At 32.7% G+C, this 19,437-nt stretch overlaps 1 protein-coding gene across 1 annotated transcript in view; it reads right to left on the minus strand.

The window, feature by feature from the left end:
• Window positions 1-7,473: 7,473 nt before the first annotated feature.
• The window catches only part of LOC106875059 (uncharacterized), a 193,756-nt gene continuing 181,792 nt past the window's right edge, over window positions 7,474-19,437 (minus strand). Inside the window, exon 3 of the mRNA XM_014923023.3 lies at window positions 7,474-8,194. Within this exon, the coding sequence (XP_014778509.2) occupies window positions 7,866-8,194 (329 nt within the window). The 3' untranslated portion in view covers window positions 7,474-7,865. The remainder of the gene's footprint in view (window positions 8,195-19,437) is intronic.

Here is a 19,437-nt window from a genome sequence, read left to right on the forward strand (position 1 = left end):
AGATCTGCTGCCTAATATCTATCAAATGGTAGTTCGTCGTGTCATGGCTTATGAAACTCAATCACGGAATGAGACTGATACATCTACATACATTCATAGACGCTGGTGTTGATCATACGTGACCGCCATCCACGTGACACATCATTATGTTGATCGTATAAGTCAAACAATATTTATGACAGGTGAAAATCAAGGTTGAGTGTTACTCAAAGTCTATCAGGAGAAATTATGGTATATTACAAATCGACATCCTCACATTTTGTAGATAGCTGGTAGGTGGTATGAGTGATGACAACGTTAGAGTGATTGTTGGCGCCGACGAGGGAAGTTTGCGTCATCAGTGCTGGAACATGCCCAGTTCAGTGTTTATAGACAATTTCCTAAATTAATTGGTCTCACAGAACTATAGTAAGCTGGATGTTTTTGTTTAGACTATATATCACAGGTATGGCAGTGCTGGAGCTGCAAGCAATAGAATCTGTCATCGATGAGCACAGAACCTATTCCAATATCTGACAAAGCTATTGTAAATATCGATCAACTCACTCATTCTTTTGGCAAGAAAGACGGACTAAACTTACTCTTGAGAATTTCATACATCAAGTCGCTATAATGCTTTGCTTGATCTTTTTTTTTTTGTTTTACTCTGGTGCCAAAGGGCAATGTTACGTCAAACAAAGCAGTTTCTTCTTGTCAATGACTACAATATTCTATTTGTTGAGTTCTATTCTTTTGCATTTTATAGGGAAGTCTTTCAAGAACTTGCATTTCTATACCAACTAATTCCTTTTTTCTCTTCTCGCACATGCAGTAAGGTGTTTCTTTCCTTCGAAATTTGATTTCTCTAATAACTCATCAAGAAATGTTTTTTTTTTTCTGCTATTTCTTTTTTTTCTTTGAGATCGTTTCCTACCCTTCTCCTTCAGATTTACTACCTTTTCGACTCTCATTAACCTTCGTCCACCTCCAACTCTATTTCCAGTACAAATGGCGATCACTTGCGATGCTTGCTTTTATGTGACCTCAGCTACATACTTGTTTTTCACTTGATTCCCTTCAGCTCATCATTTCTCAATTCAATTTTTCCAGCTCCATTCTTACTGTTCGTTCCTTACCTTAATAATGATGCACAAATACAACACATGCGACTATATAGTTAGTCACCTGACCAACTACTATGTCCATAAAGTGTTTGTAGCATAGTCTTTTCTTATTTTATGCATATTTAAAGAAAATACAGACTCCCCAGCTTAGTGTTCTGTATTTGGTTGTTTGCAGATTTAGCTTCTTCCTCACGTGATATTATCGATAGTACTTCTTCATGTGGTATATTTAATGGAATTGTGTTATTTTATTGGGAATTACTCTTGTAGCGTGTATATAACTAAAATTGTATCATTTTATGTTATTCAATCCTCACTGTATTTTGTGAATAATGATTATTATCTGAGCTCTGCTATTGAGTTAAAATTGTCTTCCGCAGAATGCTGACAGTTCTAACTAGAACTATAATTTTCGAAAAGCGTATAGCGTCGTAAGCGCTGCTGCGTCTTCTCTGTTTTTGTTTGTATCATTTACCATTCTGAGGGCTGTAATTATCACTCACACTGTTATCAGTTACATTCTCCATATTCTAGTACTTTTTTTCTTACAGGTTATACTTTGGTAAAAAATACTGCGATATGCTTTCATCCCAGTTCTAGGACAGTATGTCAAGTATATGTATATAGGCGTAGGAGTGGCTGAGTGGTAAGTAGGTTGCTTACCAACTATATTGTTCCGGGTTCAGTCCCACTGCGTGGCACCTTGGGCAAGTGTCTTCTATTATAGGCTCATACCGACCAAAGCCTTGTGAGTGGATTTGATAGACGGAAACTGAAAGAAGTCCGTCATATATATATATATATATATATATATATATATAACAAAGAATTGTTCGACCCCAGGACCTCAGGTGGTGCTCCAGCATGGCCACTGTCAAATGACTGAAACGAATAAAGGAATAAAAGAAAATATATATCCCAGATGATTAAATTCCTGCAGGACGTATGGAGTCGCGGCTTACTACATTCTAACCTTATGTATCCACAAGTTTTCTGTAGTCTTTCAAGTTCTTAGAACTCTCCTGATCTTCCTTGCTATCTCTAGGAGACAAATTTACAGGTAGTAACCCGCTACCCACATAATTCCTACCAGGAATGAGACCGAACCTGAGCCAAACCAAAATTATTATTATTATTATTATTATTATTATTATTATTATTATTATTATTATTATTATTATTATTATTATTATTATTACAATTATTATTAGTTTTCTTTTCTTTCAACTTTGTTTTCATCTCTTGCCGAGTGCATTCGCGATACCAGGAGCAAAGAAACTCACTGTATACATTGATCGGCCATCAAAATAAACCCCAAAATTGTTCATTTACCGAGTCTTGTAATGTAAAAATTAAAAAATAGAGGAAAGAAAAAGATAAAGAAAGTAAAAATTATTATTATTATTATTATTATTATTATTATTATTATTATTATTATTATTATTATTGTTATTGTTGTTGTTGTTGTTGTTGTTGTTGTTATCATCATCATCATCATCCTCATCATCATCATCATCATCATCAACATTATTCAGTGGTCTTATTTTCATCACGTGCATTCACTGCACTACCGTTCTTATTTTTGCTGTATTAAAAGTACTTTGCACATGATGTGTGCGGTGTCTAGTAGCGCTATTTTTTTTTTGTATGTTCTATAAACTTGTAAATCCTGGCGTTTTGGTGATGTATTTGTCTGTATTTATTTTATCATACATAATGCGTCAACTATTATAGGAATTGTTTCAGTTTTTAGGTTCCACATTCGAATTACTTCTACTTCCAGATCTTTGTAGTTTGAAAGTTTCTGTGTCTCTTTTGGAAAAAACGTTGTCATCTGATGGCATCATCATCATTATCCTCATCATCATCAGTAGTACTAGTAGTAGTAGTAGTAGTAGTATATCATGAAAAATCTCAGCTTTATTTTGCTGGGTATGATGGAAAGTGTCAACTGCTTACAGCCAGCAGACTGAGATTTTTCTTTACCGATCATGCTTGAAGAAACCTGCGGATTATTCTTGGAGTTCGAAGCTAAAATGAATTTTCTAGGTGCCCTATCTCAACATTTGTACCAATCTTTTTGAGTCGCGTTGGTATTTGGACACCGACACTTCCAAACGTGCCAATCACTATTAGTATCATGTCCGCTTTCCTTTTTTTTTCATTGCTCACAATCTGCATATTTCCATCTTCAGTTCATCATAACTGTTCACTTTCTTTTTTTCTTTCTCTTCAATCCTGTTGTCACCGGGACATGCTATGTCATTTATTAAGTATGTTTTTTTTTTCTATTCTGCTCACTCCAACACTGTCACGTTTATTAATTACCAGGCATGTTTCGTTTTAAACACCATTATTATTATTATTATTATTATTATTATTATTATTATTATTATTATTATTATTATTATTATTATTACTATTATTATTATTATCAGCAGCATCACCATTATTATAATCCTGAAATGTTAGACTGGATGCTTTAGATTATTTCTTCTGGCTGTTTATGCAAATCCTGCATACAAATCCTCAGAAGATCAACTTGGCTTTTGTTGCCTCAGGGGTCGATAAAATAAAGTAGAAATCAAGTACAGGAGGTCCGCGGTTTCAGCTTCAACCCTTCCCCTCAATATTGCTGGATTTTTGCCTTTAGCAGAAGGAATTTATTACTATTGTTATTATTATTATTATTATTATTATTGTTATTATTATTATTATTATTATTATTATTATTATTATTATTATTATTATTATTATTATTATTATTATTATTATTATTATTAATGTAGCGAGCTTGCTTGCGAGACGAAACGCGTGGGAGCAATGCTTTTGTGGCTGCCTCGGTTCTGTGTTCAAATTTGTCCGAAGTGGCTGTGTCGTTTATCCTACCAGGGTCGATACAATAAGTATCAGTTGGGCACTATGATCAATATAGACCCCCATCCCCAAAAGTTTCGGGTCCCATGTCTATAATACAAACGAGTGTTACTCTTATTATTATTGTTGTTGTTGTGTTCGTCGTTGTTATTTTCATTAATGTATTCTTCATGTCTTTGTTATTATTTATTACTATTATATGTTTAGTCGTCACAAACACAAATAGAACACACATACACTCAGATATTTTGGTCGAGTCTGTCTCTGCTTAATTCAGTGAATCTTGTGTGTCCTTAGAGAAAGCATTTACACGTAATGTGGGAAAATCTCAGCAGCAAAATATATGAGCCTAGTCGAAAAGAAAATATCAAGTTCTATTGTAATAATGAGCAGGCTTTCGTCCGGCAATCAACATTAAACTTGCATATATATACGTTGATAGTATAAGCATACATATACTATAGACATATAAATTCTTGAGATCCTTGAGATCTCAGATATTTTTCTGAATCTCCCTGATTCTTTTAATGTGCTAGTTACCTGGTATTAAATTGATATTGATTAATATCCAATTTTTTACCCTATTGTTTAATTTTATTAACCATACCTGATGATAGGTAGATAAATATATAGAACTATAGATAGGGATCTTGGTAGACAAAGTGATAAATAGATAGATAGATAGATAGATAGATAGATAGATAGATAGATAGATATAGGGAGAGAGATAAATAGATAGATGGATAGATGAATATATAGATAGAAATAGAGGGATATGGGGGTAGATACATAGGTACATATATAGATAGATAGATAGATAGATAGATAGATAGATAGATAGATAGATAGATAGATGGATGAATGGATGGATGGATAGATAGCTAGATAGATAGAGAGAGGGAGACATGAAACTCACAAGGGTCCGTTGAATTCGTGTACTTAAAGCGTTTATTTACTCAAAGGACAATACAATTTTGGGGGAACCTAGTGGTTCTAATATCTCTACAAATTAAAACATTCGTCACAGTGGCTGCAGCCGTCAATCGTTACAATCTTGCTTACACACACACACACCCATACACATACAGCCACCGATCTGATGACGTGCGTATACACAGCGATTGCGGGATCGGATTTCTATGTTTTCTATGATGATACGTTTATGAGAGACACTCATCAAATATCAGCTGCTGTGCTTTGGATTAAAGCCTATTCATTCCATATTGTTATATTGTAGATAAGGTTTACAAATTCATAATTATTTCCCACATGCACACACACACACGCACACACACATGCGCACGCGCACACACATATATATACATACACATAAATATGTGTATATATTAATATATATATTTAGATATATATATATACCTATATATATATATATATGCATATATATATATAAATATATATGTACATACTAATACATCCTTTTGTTATTTACACCACCCGTCCTCGTCTGTTGTTGTTTTTTCGTACACTCTCCCATATATATATATATATATATATATATATATATATATATATATATATATATATATATATATATATATATATATATATATATATATATATATATATATATATATATATATATATATATGTATGTATGTATATATGTATGTTTGTATGTATGTATGTATGTATGTATCAGTTAAATAAAGTTAAAACATGGTCTGGTTTTCATGTCATTTATTACTCTATTCAAAAAGATATTTTTTACTATGTTGCAATATGTTAAACAATAAAAAATATTTTTCAATGTTCATAAACTTTAATTAGCGCTTTCATATGTACGTAGCAATCTTTTGATAACAACATGTACTTAACTGTCAGTTGAATTCCTGACAATAACTTAGAAATTCCCCCGCAATTTAATTGGTTGAAATACAGGCGGGATATATGCCGGTAATATCGATGCGCCCGACAAACTCTGATGTTTAAGCAGCATGCTGATTGGTCAAAATGAATTTTGAAAAATTCAGCTTGTCGGTGCCTTCTAGGAGGTATAAGAAGGAAGTCAGTCGTTTTATTATAGTTGTCGACAATTCAACTGTTATTTAAAAATCTGATGGTTACTACGAACGTATGAAACCTGTAATTGAAGTTTATGTACATTACAAAATATGTTTTTAATGTTTAACACACTTCAATATTGTAAAAAAAAAATTATTTAAATAAAATAATAAATAACATGAAAACCAGACAATGTATTTTTATTGAGCTGATATATTATTCTATACACATTTACACAAATTCGGAACGAAACATATGTATATATATATATATATATATATATATATATATATATATATATATATATATGCACATTCATATATACATACATACATACATACATACATACATACATACATACATACGTACTTATAAAATCTTGTAATTTATATTCTACAAAATGTATTATCTCATTTTTTTGCTTATCATTATTGATTTAAATCATTTTTAACATGTTTAGAATCGGAACAATTGTCAAATAATGTGTCATAAATTTTCGTATAGAATACAAACATACGTACACAGATTTTGGAATGGAAAGTGAAAATTTTTGTAGATAATTATAATTAAGAATTAAGACCAGCGGAATAGCTGAGAGCACACAAAGGTAGGCACACACCAACGCACATAGATATGTTCATAGACAAACGCTCGCTCACACACGGCACGCCCATACATACATACATACATATACATACGTATATATATATATATATATATATATATATATATATATATATATATATATATATATATATCGTATGGTATACACTTAGCAGTTTGCCGCTAAACCACGTTTACTGACATAGTGTTCGTTAAGTATATAATTAATGAGAAAGGCGGAAGAGGGAAGATACGAGAAACTGTATTGATCGCTACAATCGTCTAGATACACCTAGCGGATGGGTACTGCACAACTGATATGAGTGTATCCTACCCACGAAGGATCGATGTTAGACGGTTGCTAGACAATTGTAGTGATCAATAAAGATTCTCGTATCGTCCATCTTCCGTCTCTTTCCATTATACATATCTACATACGCATATATATATATATATATATATATATATATATATATATATATATATATATATATATATATATATATATATATATATACATACATATATATATATATATATATATATATATATATATATATATATATATATATATATATATATATATATATATATATATGTATCTATGTATACATATGCGTATGTAGATACATATGCATATACATATCCTTATAAATGTGGGTGTGTTGGTGGGATGTTGGTGTTTATAGGACGTCCTGGTACTTATCCAGGCGTCCTATAAACACCTCTCCGTATTTTACTGTACATGCATGCATTTTAATGTGTGTGCGTACATATGTATGTACATATGTATGTATACGAAAGTGAGCGAGTGACTTTGTAAGTACATATACATATATATACATGAGGTGGCGGGCATGTGTTTTCGTATATTTATCAATATATATGTTTATTTATACAAATTTACATACTTCCATACATACATGCGCCCACATATGCATACATAATACACACAATATACATATATATTCATATACTCCCATAAGGAAACAGAATCTGTAAGAAGGGTTTGGTCGGATGTATTATCCCATCTGCCACGATTCAGAATTACTTAAGGAAAGTTCGTTTATATAAAGAAGCCTTACAGTCTTATAATCACGCTATTCTATTAATATATTCCTGTCACCAATTGGAAAATTCTTTAAACGATCTTATTAACTATAGAAATTTTGATTTGGAATATTCATGTTATCGCCAGACTACAGAGAATTCTACAAAGGAAGCAATGATTTTCCACTAATCCATTTAATGTCCCTTTTTTCAATTAAACTTGCTAGCCAGCATGAGATGGTGCCATTTTGTTATTTTCTCACCGGGTCTTTGCAATGCTTCTCGCCACTGAATTAATTCGGAATCCTCTGTGGCTTTCAAGCCAAGTCTTACTTGTCCAATCATCTCATCGCTTCGCAAACGCTCATGGTCATATACTGTAAACGTAATTGCTGTACATTGCAAAGTCTCTGGTTGTGGTGAAATGCTGAATTGAAATTTCTCGGAGAACACGGGATCCATGCATTTCTTTTTGGTCTTTGTTTGGAACCGCTCCTTGGTTTCGCCATCCAAAGATAATTCCACACGTACGTAAGGATCTGAAAGGAGAATGATGGAAAATCATTAATTTTACGAAGAAAAAGTATATAATAGAATTTAAGTAGATAACAATAAATTGTTTACTGTAAACATAAACATATTTAAATTATGCATGTAAATTATGTCACGTGCATGAGTTCATTCATCCATCCAGGCAGGCAGGAAGGCAGACACATACATTCATACATACAAATATAGATAGATACATACATACATGCATATACTCACATTTACATACATGTACATATATATGTATATGAGTATATATATATATATATATATATATATATATATATATATATATATATATATATATATATATATATATATATATATATGTATGATATGTATATACACACACACACACACACACACACACACACACACACACATATATATATATATATATATATATATATATTTGTGTATGCTCGCATGTTTGTGTGTGTTTTTCTACAATTTAAGAATGGTACCCCAACATATCCTGGTGCCATGTTAACATCAAATACACATTTAAGACTAATAAGACAGCAGTAGTGCATTTAACTGCTGCAAATAATAACTACACCTCCATCAAATGCATCTCATATAAAAATTTTTAAAAAACTATGAAGAGAATGTACATTATAGTGTATACACGAAATTTAAAAAAAAACTATTTAGTTAGAAAATAAAAGTCAGCTTTTAGCATTCAGAAATGATATAGGCAAAGAAGTTACGATTACAGATAGAATATTCTTCTACTTGCATTATGTTTATATTCTATAAATTTCGATTATTTGGTTTTATCTGAGTTATCATCCTTGTTTATAGTTTCCAGATTTGAAAGACCATAAACAGTGGGTTTTGGTTTCACTTTGTATGGATATTCTAAGTTAATTTATATGTGAGCTTCTACCGTTCATTTTATTCTCCTGGTGTACCATCACCTATATTATCTGTTATGCTTCATTTTTCTTGTTTGTAAGGATGCTATGTTGATTGATATGGATAAAATACACGATGGTAATTTTAACAACTCGAGGAACCAAGTAGAATCCACCTCGTTAGGTTTTCTAATCTATATTACAACATATAAGGCACGGGCGCTCGTACACACATATACACATTTCATCAAAATCTACAAAGTACATTCGTGTATTCCTGGTCTATAACCCTCTCATATTAATAGTTATACATACACACACACACACACACACACATATATATATATATATATATATATATATATATATATATATATATATATATATATATATATATATATATATATACATATACATACACATATACATTGTTAAATTAAATAGATATGTATGTGTACGTATATGTTCATACACACATATATATATATACACATATACATACACACACATACGTGTATGTAAGCATACATACATACATAGATACATACATGCATACATGCATGCATAATAGAAACATCATCAAAATGGCGCCGATATTGACCTCATACACTGTAACAGTCGCCATTTTGACACATTTTTTTTTCATTTATTTATTTCCGGGATTCGATGAGAACCATTGTTTTCCCATGTAACAACATTGAGGAAAAAATAATTGTCTGCTACGTCATACTGATGTAAACAAAGACAAACACAATTACTACTTCACGTGTAATGAGATGAAAACACAAAAACCACACACATAGACGACACATACAAATGAACACAAGCAAATCTCAAACGAAAACGAGTACACGAACGTATTGAAACATACAAGGGCAGACGACATGACAATCAAACTTACACAAACACCTACGCAAAACAATGCAGCTACAGCCAAGCATAAACTCTTGTAGGCATACACTCTTGAAGACACACACTGTGAAACATACGCATACAGGTACTTTTAACATAAGAACGTAGATATACAGACTCGCATCTATGTACAGCAATACACACACATCTGCCTTCTAATACACACATACATACACACACATCCGCCTTCTAATACACAGATACATACACACACACACACACACACACACACACACACACACACACACACACATATATATATATATATATATATATATATATATATATATATATATATATATATATATTGCTATTTGTATACTTATGCGTGTGTGTGCGTACGCACGTTCACTTTCTATTTCTCTTTCCATGTCTCTCCGTTTCTCCTGCTCTCTCTCTCTCTCTGTCTCTTTCTCTATGTCTCTCTCTCTGTCTCTCGCTCTGTCTCTCTCTCTCTATCTCTCTCTCTCTCTCTCTCTCTCTCTCTCTCTCCCGTTTAACTCTTTCTTACACGATTTCTTCCTTTCTCTCTTACTTACATTTAATGCACGCTCATCTAACAGCTATTTCCCAGACAGTGAAAGGTTAAACGATAAAGGAACAACAAAGACAGCTATATCTCTGCAACCGGTGCTAAAACATCATAAGTTACTTTACAAACTGTCGAGCTATTTCTCTTTGAGCTTATATATATTTCTTTCTTGTGTTTCGTTTTCTGTCTCTGCTTGTTCATGCAGCTTCTCTTTTATCCTATTTCAACGATATCATTGTTGTTGTTACTGCTGTTGCTGTCAACGGTCTTGATGTTGAGGACACGTCTATTTAAAATCGGACAATTTTTCACTTGATTTGCAGATATTTTGTAATACGAATATGTTTGTTTTTCATTTTGTTGTACTTTCTTTTTTTTTGTCGTTTAGCAATGGACAGCTGTCCCTGGTCTAGAAATCCTATGATTCAAAGAAATTCTAGCTGTGCCAAACCGCGAAAATGTTTTCCAGACATCATATTATTTCCAAATAAGTGACCAAATATAGCATTTGTGGTGGTGGTGGTGGTGTTGGTGGGGATTTTTCCTTTTCTGCATGAGAGACCATACGGAGAAAATTGTGTCTTTTTGTTTGTTTTGTTTTTCTTTTGTTTTTTTTTCCTGCAGTTCAGGTGATCGTGAAGAGGCTTCATCGCTGGGATGTTGAAAGAAAGAAAGAAAGGAAGGAAGGAAGGAAGTACAAGGAAGGAAGGAAGGAAGGAAGGAAAGAAGGAAGGAAAGAAGGAAGGAAGAAAGTTATTAAGATAATACATAACTAAAGAGAAAATGGAAGACAGAAATATTTGTATTAATAGAGGAAGTGAAAAGAATGAAATTTATGAAGGAAAGAATCGAACAAAGAAGAAAGAAAGATAAGAATCAAAGAAGAAAACGTCGATCAAAGGAAGATAAGAAGAAAGTGGAAAGAAAAATGAGGAAGAAGAAAAAACGAGCGAGTGAAAGGAAAACGAATGAAGAAAATGCAAGGAAGTAAGAAAGAAAGAAATATATGAAAGAATCGATCAAAGAAAGAAAGAAAAAAATCAGACTGAAAAAGAAAGGGCAAAGAAGAAAAGAAAAAGAAATGAGAAAGAAAAAAAAGAAAAAGAAACAAATGAATAAAAAGGCGAGAGAAAAGGAACTAAGAAAAAAAAACAGGATAGAAACAAATGAAGAGACAGGACAGAGAAAGTCTGAAAAGGAGAGAAACGCAGAGAGAAAGAATTTGAAGAAGTGAACAATATCACTTGTACTATACATAACCATTTGTAATAATTATATTCGCTTTTATAAATATTCGTCTATTTAATCTTTTCATTACGACTATATATATATACATATATACACACACACACACACACACACACGCACATATATATATATATATATATATATGTGTGTGTGTGTGTGTGTGTATATGTATGTATTACATTACTTATTATACAGACTATTTGCGGCAGCTGGTCTTGCCGTCATTCTCCGGTTTCACTGTCCACTCTGTAGAATCAAAATAGATCTAGCCACAAGAGAAAAACCTGATTTTATAAGTTAAATACGAAGCTTGGCAGCCATCATTAATCTTCCACTAAATCACAAAACACCGTAAGATAAAAAGAATTGTACTTCCACATACACAGTTTGTGTGTGTGTGTGTGTGTGTGTGCGTGTGCGTGTGTGTTTCTACTGTAAAACGATATGTGGAGTGATCATGGTAAAAAGTTTGTAAGACCCTATAAACACGGCTTATGTGGAGAATACAGATGATTCGATAATTGATCAATAAATTTATTAAACAATGGATCAAATACAATTGGTCCCATATTGAGATAAGACAGAAAATTCCGATATGACAGCAATTTATAAAACCCCATTTTGAATGCAACAAATGTTGCTTATATTGCGATAATAAAAACCTATAAATAACTGAGGCAGTACTCAACGACCTTTTCTATCACGTTTATTTGCACACGGAAACACATACACGCAAACACGTTATATACCCACACACACACACACACACACACACACACACACATATATATATATATATATATATATATATATATACAGGCGCAAGAGTGGCCGTGTGGTGAGTAGGTTGCCTACCAACCACGTGGTTCCGAGTTCAGTCCCACTGCGTGGCATCTTGAGCAAATGTTTTCTACTATACCCTCGGGCCGATCAATGCCTTGTGAGTGCATCTGGTAGATGTGTGTGTGTGTGTGTGTGTGTCCCATCAACATCGTTTGACATGCGATGCTGGTGTGATTGCGTCCCCGTAACTTAGCGGTTTGGCAAAAAAGGGAAAATGCTGTGGCCATGCTGGGGTATCAGCAATGTAATCACCGTATAATTGTCCAATCCTATGTGATTGGCTTTTGTTAAATTTGCGAGTTCGGCACTGCTGCCCTCTTTTGGGTTTCCTGCCTTGATATTGGTCTATCTAGGATCTTGGATAGCAAGCGGTCAAGTTGTTTCTTGAAAACATCTGACCCTCCCCTCCCCCGACTACATGGAGTCCTTCAGATATTTTGGCAAGGCATTAAATAGATGTGGACCCTTGAGTCCCAAGCTATTACAGTACATAATCCTCACTTTAGATGGGACAGCTGGATACTTTGGAACAGTGCAGAGTCGTCCAATTCGAGGTCTCGTATATCTCTCAATTCCAAAGGTTGGTCTCAGCACCTCCAGCATTTTTCCACGCATATATCACTGTATACCACTCTTGTCTTCGCTCCAGTGAGTAGAATGCAGCCTTTTCAATCCCTCTCAATAGCTCAGATGTCCCATCGATGCAATCTTCCTTGAGTAACATCACCGAACCGCCTCAAGTTCCGTTATTAATCCGATACTGTAGGGTGACCACAGTTGAGAGCAGTAGTCCAGACGGTTGAGGACAACATGAGATGGTGTCTTTTGCTCAAAGACGAAAGGTGCCACCGAGTATCGAACTACTGTCTCACGATCGTGAGCCGATACCCCTAACCGCTAAATCACGTGGCTTCACCATAACGTTGTTACAAGACGCATAGTCATATTAATGACTAAAACATTACATCCCACTACGCACAGTTCTGCATACGTAATAGTCTTCTAACTTTTATATTCTCTATAGACATTTTTTATAGTGTTCTGTTCTGGCAACAATTCCATAAATAACGCAAGGACCAATTATATACATATTATTAATAATTTGTCTGATACGTTTGTTCCTCAAGAATCAATTTATAATTGAAATACAATGGAAAATTATTTGAAATAATTAAGTTGTATTGTCACGTCTATGAAATCTTTGCCGCACTTATATATATATATATATATATATATATATATATATATATATATATATATTTATATATATATATATATATATATAATGTCCATGCGATATATATGTGTATGTATACATACATATGCACGTATATACTATATATATACATGTTGACATATATGTATATAAATAAATATATATATGTGTGTGTGTGTGTATACATATGTCTGATATCAAAGTATATACATATATATATATATATATATATATATATATATATATATATATATATATATATATATATGATACACACACACACGCACAGACACACATATACGTATATATAATTACAAACAAACGGAAAATAGACACATACGGTATATACATATATATATATATATATATATATATATATATATATATATATATATATATATATATATATATATATATATATACGCATTTCTTCATGTATGCCTACAAGTGAAAGCGTGTGGTTGTGCGTTGTACTTTTTCTCAGAATTAATACATTAGAGACAATATGTTAAAAATAGTGAAACAATGGCCGAGTGAGTACATGTGGTTGTAAACTTCATTTTCTTCTGTTTCGAAAATTCGCTGAATATAAAAGTATTATGGTATTGAGAGTATAAAAAGATATGCATAATGGCATACTTATATACGTGAATAAATGCAGGCGTATAGACAGAAATATACATGGTCCCAAACATACATATGCTTATATACATGTATACTAAAATATAAATAATACGCACGTATGTATATATATATATATATATATATATATATATATATATATATATATATATATATATATATATTACATATGTACTGTATAACTAATAGAAACACTAGCAGAGAGGCAGCGGGCATAGAGGTAGAATAAGGTTGGAAAGTAAATATGTATGTAATTAGCTCTCTTTTAAGTTGGGATATTATCATCCATTTTATACCTAACTTACACAAGCTCACATATTTTAAAGAGAAGTTAATTTGATGATAATGATGATGATGATGATGATGATGATGATGATGATGATGATGGTGGTGGTGGTGGTGGTGGTGGTGGTGGTGGGGATGATGATGGCAACGAAGACTGCGACGACGATGATGATAGTGATGAAGATGATGATAATTACAATGTACAAGAAATCAATCGGGTACAAAATTCTTACTATTTAAAGGCGGTGCTCCAGCATGGCCACAGTCAAACGACTGAAACAAGTAAAAGAGTGTTATATATATATATATATATATGTGTGTGTGTGTGTGTGTGTATGTATGTATATATATATATAGATATATACAATTATCTATTTATGTATATGTATATATATACATACACACACACACACACACACACACACACACACACACACACACACACATATATATATATATATATATATATATATATATATATATATATATATATATATATATATATGTATGTATGTATATATATATATATTTATCTTTTAAATTTTGAACCGAAAGCAGTCTGAAACGATTTCATAAAAACACAAAATCGTATAAACAAAACTGCAAAAAGAAAAAAAAAAGAGACATTCAACCGGTTGATATAGATCTTCATTTTCTTACGCATTAATCGGCATCAGCGGATCACCGCACTTTGTCACTTTCATTTGACTACTTTCATAGTTATACAACCCTTATTCTTCTTGATATCCTTGCGGCGTAGCTTTCATTAAAAAAGATTTAAAAAAAAAACAGAATATTTTATCGATCACTGCAAATCTAAGAGAAGCCAATTCGGTACACAAAAGAATGTACTAAAATAGCGGTTTCACAATTTAGAACAAGTCTATAGAGATTTAGTGAGGACGGGTCAGTCATTTACAATGACCGCAGAGTCCAGCGGGTATCTATTTTGTCAGGTGCGGTAACAATTCTGCCAGCTCACCACGTTATTGGAACGTTGTAATATTTCGTCTGTCTTTACGTTCTGTGTTCAAATTCCGTCGAGTTTGCCTTTCATCCTTTCGGGGTCAATAAATTAAGTACCAGTTACGCACTGGGGTCGATGTGATCGACTTAATCCCTTTGTCTGTCCTTGTTTGTCCCCTCTGTATTTAGCCCCTTGTGGGCAATAAAGAAATAAGAAACGTTAGCACGCCGAGCGAAATGCTTAGCGGTATTTCGTCTGTCTTTACGTTCTGAGTTCAAATTCCTCCGAGGACGGCTTTCTCGTTTATCCTTTCGGTGTCGATAAATTACGTACCAGTTGCGTACTGGAGTCAATGTAATAGACTGGCCTCTCCCTCAAAATGTCGGGCCTTGTATGTAGTAAAGGTAAATTTTGAAATTAGATTGGTAGGGCTATACAATCCTAGCGAGTACCGTATTCACTTTTACCGGTTACTAATGCTGGTAAACCTCCGTGAGTGTAGAAAACGCCATTTAGTTTATTTCAATATCCTTACTGGATCGTTACATCAGTAAATCCATATATCTCTATAGAGACTGCATGTTGTGGGTGTCATATATATATATATATATATATATATATATATATATATATATATATATATATATATATATATGTATATATACACACGCGCATACACACACACACACACACACACACCCACACACACACACACACACACACACACATATATATATATATATATATATATAATTAACATAATATGGTAAAAATTCGATATTAATTAATATCAATTTAATACCAGGAAACTAGCCAATTAAAAGAATCAGAAGGTTCAGGAAAAAATTGTTTTCGAGATCCTACGGGTCAATCTTATATACACAAGTACTATATATATGCATGTGAATGTATGTATATATATGTGTATGTATATATGTGTGTGTGTGTATGTCTTTCTCTCTGTGTTTGTCTCCCACCACCACTTGCCAACCGGTGATAATGAGCTTATGTCCGGGTAACTTAACGATTTTGCAAAAATGGCCATTGGAATATGAACCTAGCTTCAGAAAATATAAGTACTGGGGTCGATTCATTCGACAATGAATTCAGCAAGACAGTGCTTCAGCATGGCCACCGTCTAATGACTGAAACAAGTAAAAGATAGATTTATAGATGTGGAGAAAGAGAGAGAGAGACAGACAGACAGAAATTGAGTGAGGGAGAGTGAGAAAAATCCACAGGTAAAATTATATAAGTAATTGCTTTATGTTGCTCGTATTCTAGGTGTAAATTTGTGTTGTACTAAAGCAGATATCTCTAAGTTACTTTGTAAAATAGGTACGATTTGCCAATAAACAGGCAGGCTAATAGCTTGTTCTATTCCGTGTTTTATGGTTGAGTAATTAATGCATCAGTTGACGATAAAAAAGTGAACTCCAGCCAGTGCATGTGTTTTTATTGGCAAAATGCTTCTTCGAAAGCTCAAAACAAACTAATGTATATATATATATATATATATATATATATATATATATATATATATATATATATATATATATATATATATATATATATATATATACATATGCTGTCTTCGTGTGTATGTGTTTATGTGTGTGTTTGTGTGTGTTTGTGTGTGTAGTGTATGTGTGTGTTTGTGTGTGTAGTGTATGTGTGTGTGTGTGTGTGTGTGTGTGTGTGTGTGTGTGTCTGTATTATACCAATAATGTTTTCACATTTATACGTCTTACACACTGACTCTCACATAATCATACACAGAAAAAACCATAGATATCACATATATACGTGTATATGCATATACATATACATACATACATACATAAATATATATATATATATATGCTCAGATACATATTTACACATACATATATTAATATATGTATATATACATACATATATATATATATATATATATATATATATATATATATATATATATATATATATATATCCGGTCAGTCATTGTTATGATCGGCCATTATTATGATTGACCGTTGACTGAACACTATTCAATTTTTTTTCTCCGTGTTTTTCTCCTTGTCTCCGTATTCTTTCTGTTGAAGAGCGTAGCTCGAAACGTCAAAGACTTTCCGTATTCCCGAGCGTCATACTAATATATAATTTTGTTATTTACACCACCTGTCCTCGTCTGTTGTTATTTTTTGTATATTCTCCCATATATATATATATATATATATATATATGTATATATATATATATATATATATATATATATATATATATATATATATATATATATATATATATATATATATATATATATATCTGCACGCTGTAGAGTAGGCTGACCATAAAAGCTTCACAATATCAGCTCCTGACCATTTCCTTTTCGTGGTTGCTATGCCACAGAAACCAATGATAAAAAATAAAAAAATCAATAATATGGTTTCTTGAAACACCGTGCTACTTTAAATGCTTACATATCAAACACTGCCACGTCTGTAGTGACTTTCTGAAATATTTATCTATCTCTCTGTTTGTCAGCAGTATATATGAATAACTCTTGATCCCTCTATCTACCTACTTTTCTATCTATCTATCTATCTATCTATCTATGTATCTATGTATCTCTCTCTTTCTCTCTCTCTCTCTCTCTCTCTCTCTCTCTCTCTATATATATATATATATATATATATATATATATATATATATATAAATATATATATATACCTTTCTACCTATCTATCTATCAATCTATCTTTCTACCCATCTACCTCTCTACCAACCTATTTATCTATCTACCTTTGTATCTATCTATTTATTTATTTATCTATCAATCTATCGCTCTAGAGACGTGTAATTCTCGTATTTCCATGTCTCGTTGTTGATATGACAGCGTAGTATGTGTAATTAAAGCAATCCTATCTCTATAATGTATTAATATAGGCGCAGGCGTGGCTGTGTGGTAAGAAGTTTGTTTCCAAATCACATGGTTCTGCGTTCAATCTCTGTATGTGGCACTTTGGCCAAGTGGCTTCTACTCCAGCCTTGTGCCGACCTAAAGCTTGCGAGTGGATTTGGTGAACGGAGATTGAAAGAAGCCTGTTCTATACACACACTCACACACACACAAACACATACACACTTAAACATACACATTAAAAAAATATATATACACGTGTGGCGATGAAACCAGGAAAAATAGAACCCAATATACGTTTATTGTATATATTAATATTTAGCAAAAGCAAGTGGCTCAACAGCCGAAAGTTTCGTGTTAACACCTATCAAACTATATATGTATGTGTGTGTGTTTGTGTGTGTTGATGTGCGTATGTTTGTGCCTGTGTTTGTAGCCCCACCACTGCTTCAGCCCACGGCTGGTGTGTTTACCCCCCAGTCAGCTAGTGGTTCATCAAAAGAAACCCATACAAAAACTACCTGACTTTAAAAAAAAATAAATTGTGTACTGCGGTGGATTCGATCGACTAAAATTCTTCAAGATGGTGCCCCAGCATGGCCGTAGTCCAATGCCTGAAACAAGCAAAACATAAGAAAACAGATATATCATATTCATGTTTTTCTTCCTTTCAACATCCCATACGCCATTTCTATGTCGTACTTTAATCCATTTGTATGATTGTTCCTCCCCCCAATCTCTCTCTCTCTCTCTCTCTCTCTCTCTCTCTCTCTCTCCCTCTCTCTCTCTCTACGCGCTCTGTATACTTTTTTCCTATTTTTTTTATTCT

This window comes from Octopus bimaculoides, chromosome 15 (assembly GCF_046866305.1).
Source record: "Octopus bimaculoides isolate indiv1 chromosome 15, ASM4686630v1, whole genome shotgun sequence".
In the NCBI taxonomy this organism is placed as follows: domain Eukaryota; kingdom Metazoa; phylum Mollusca; class Cephalopoda; order Octopoda; family Octopodidae; genus Octopus; species Octopus bimaculoides.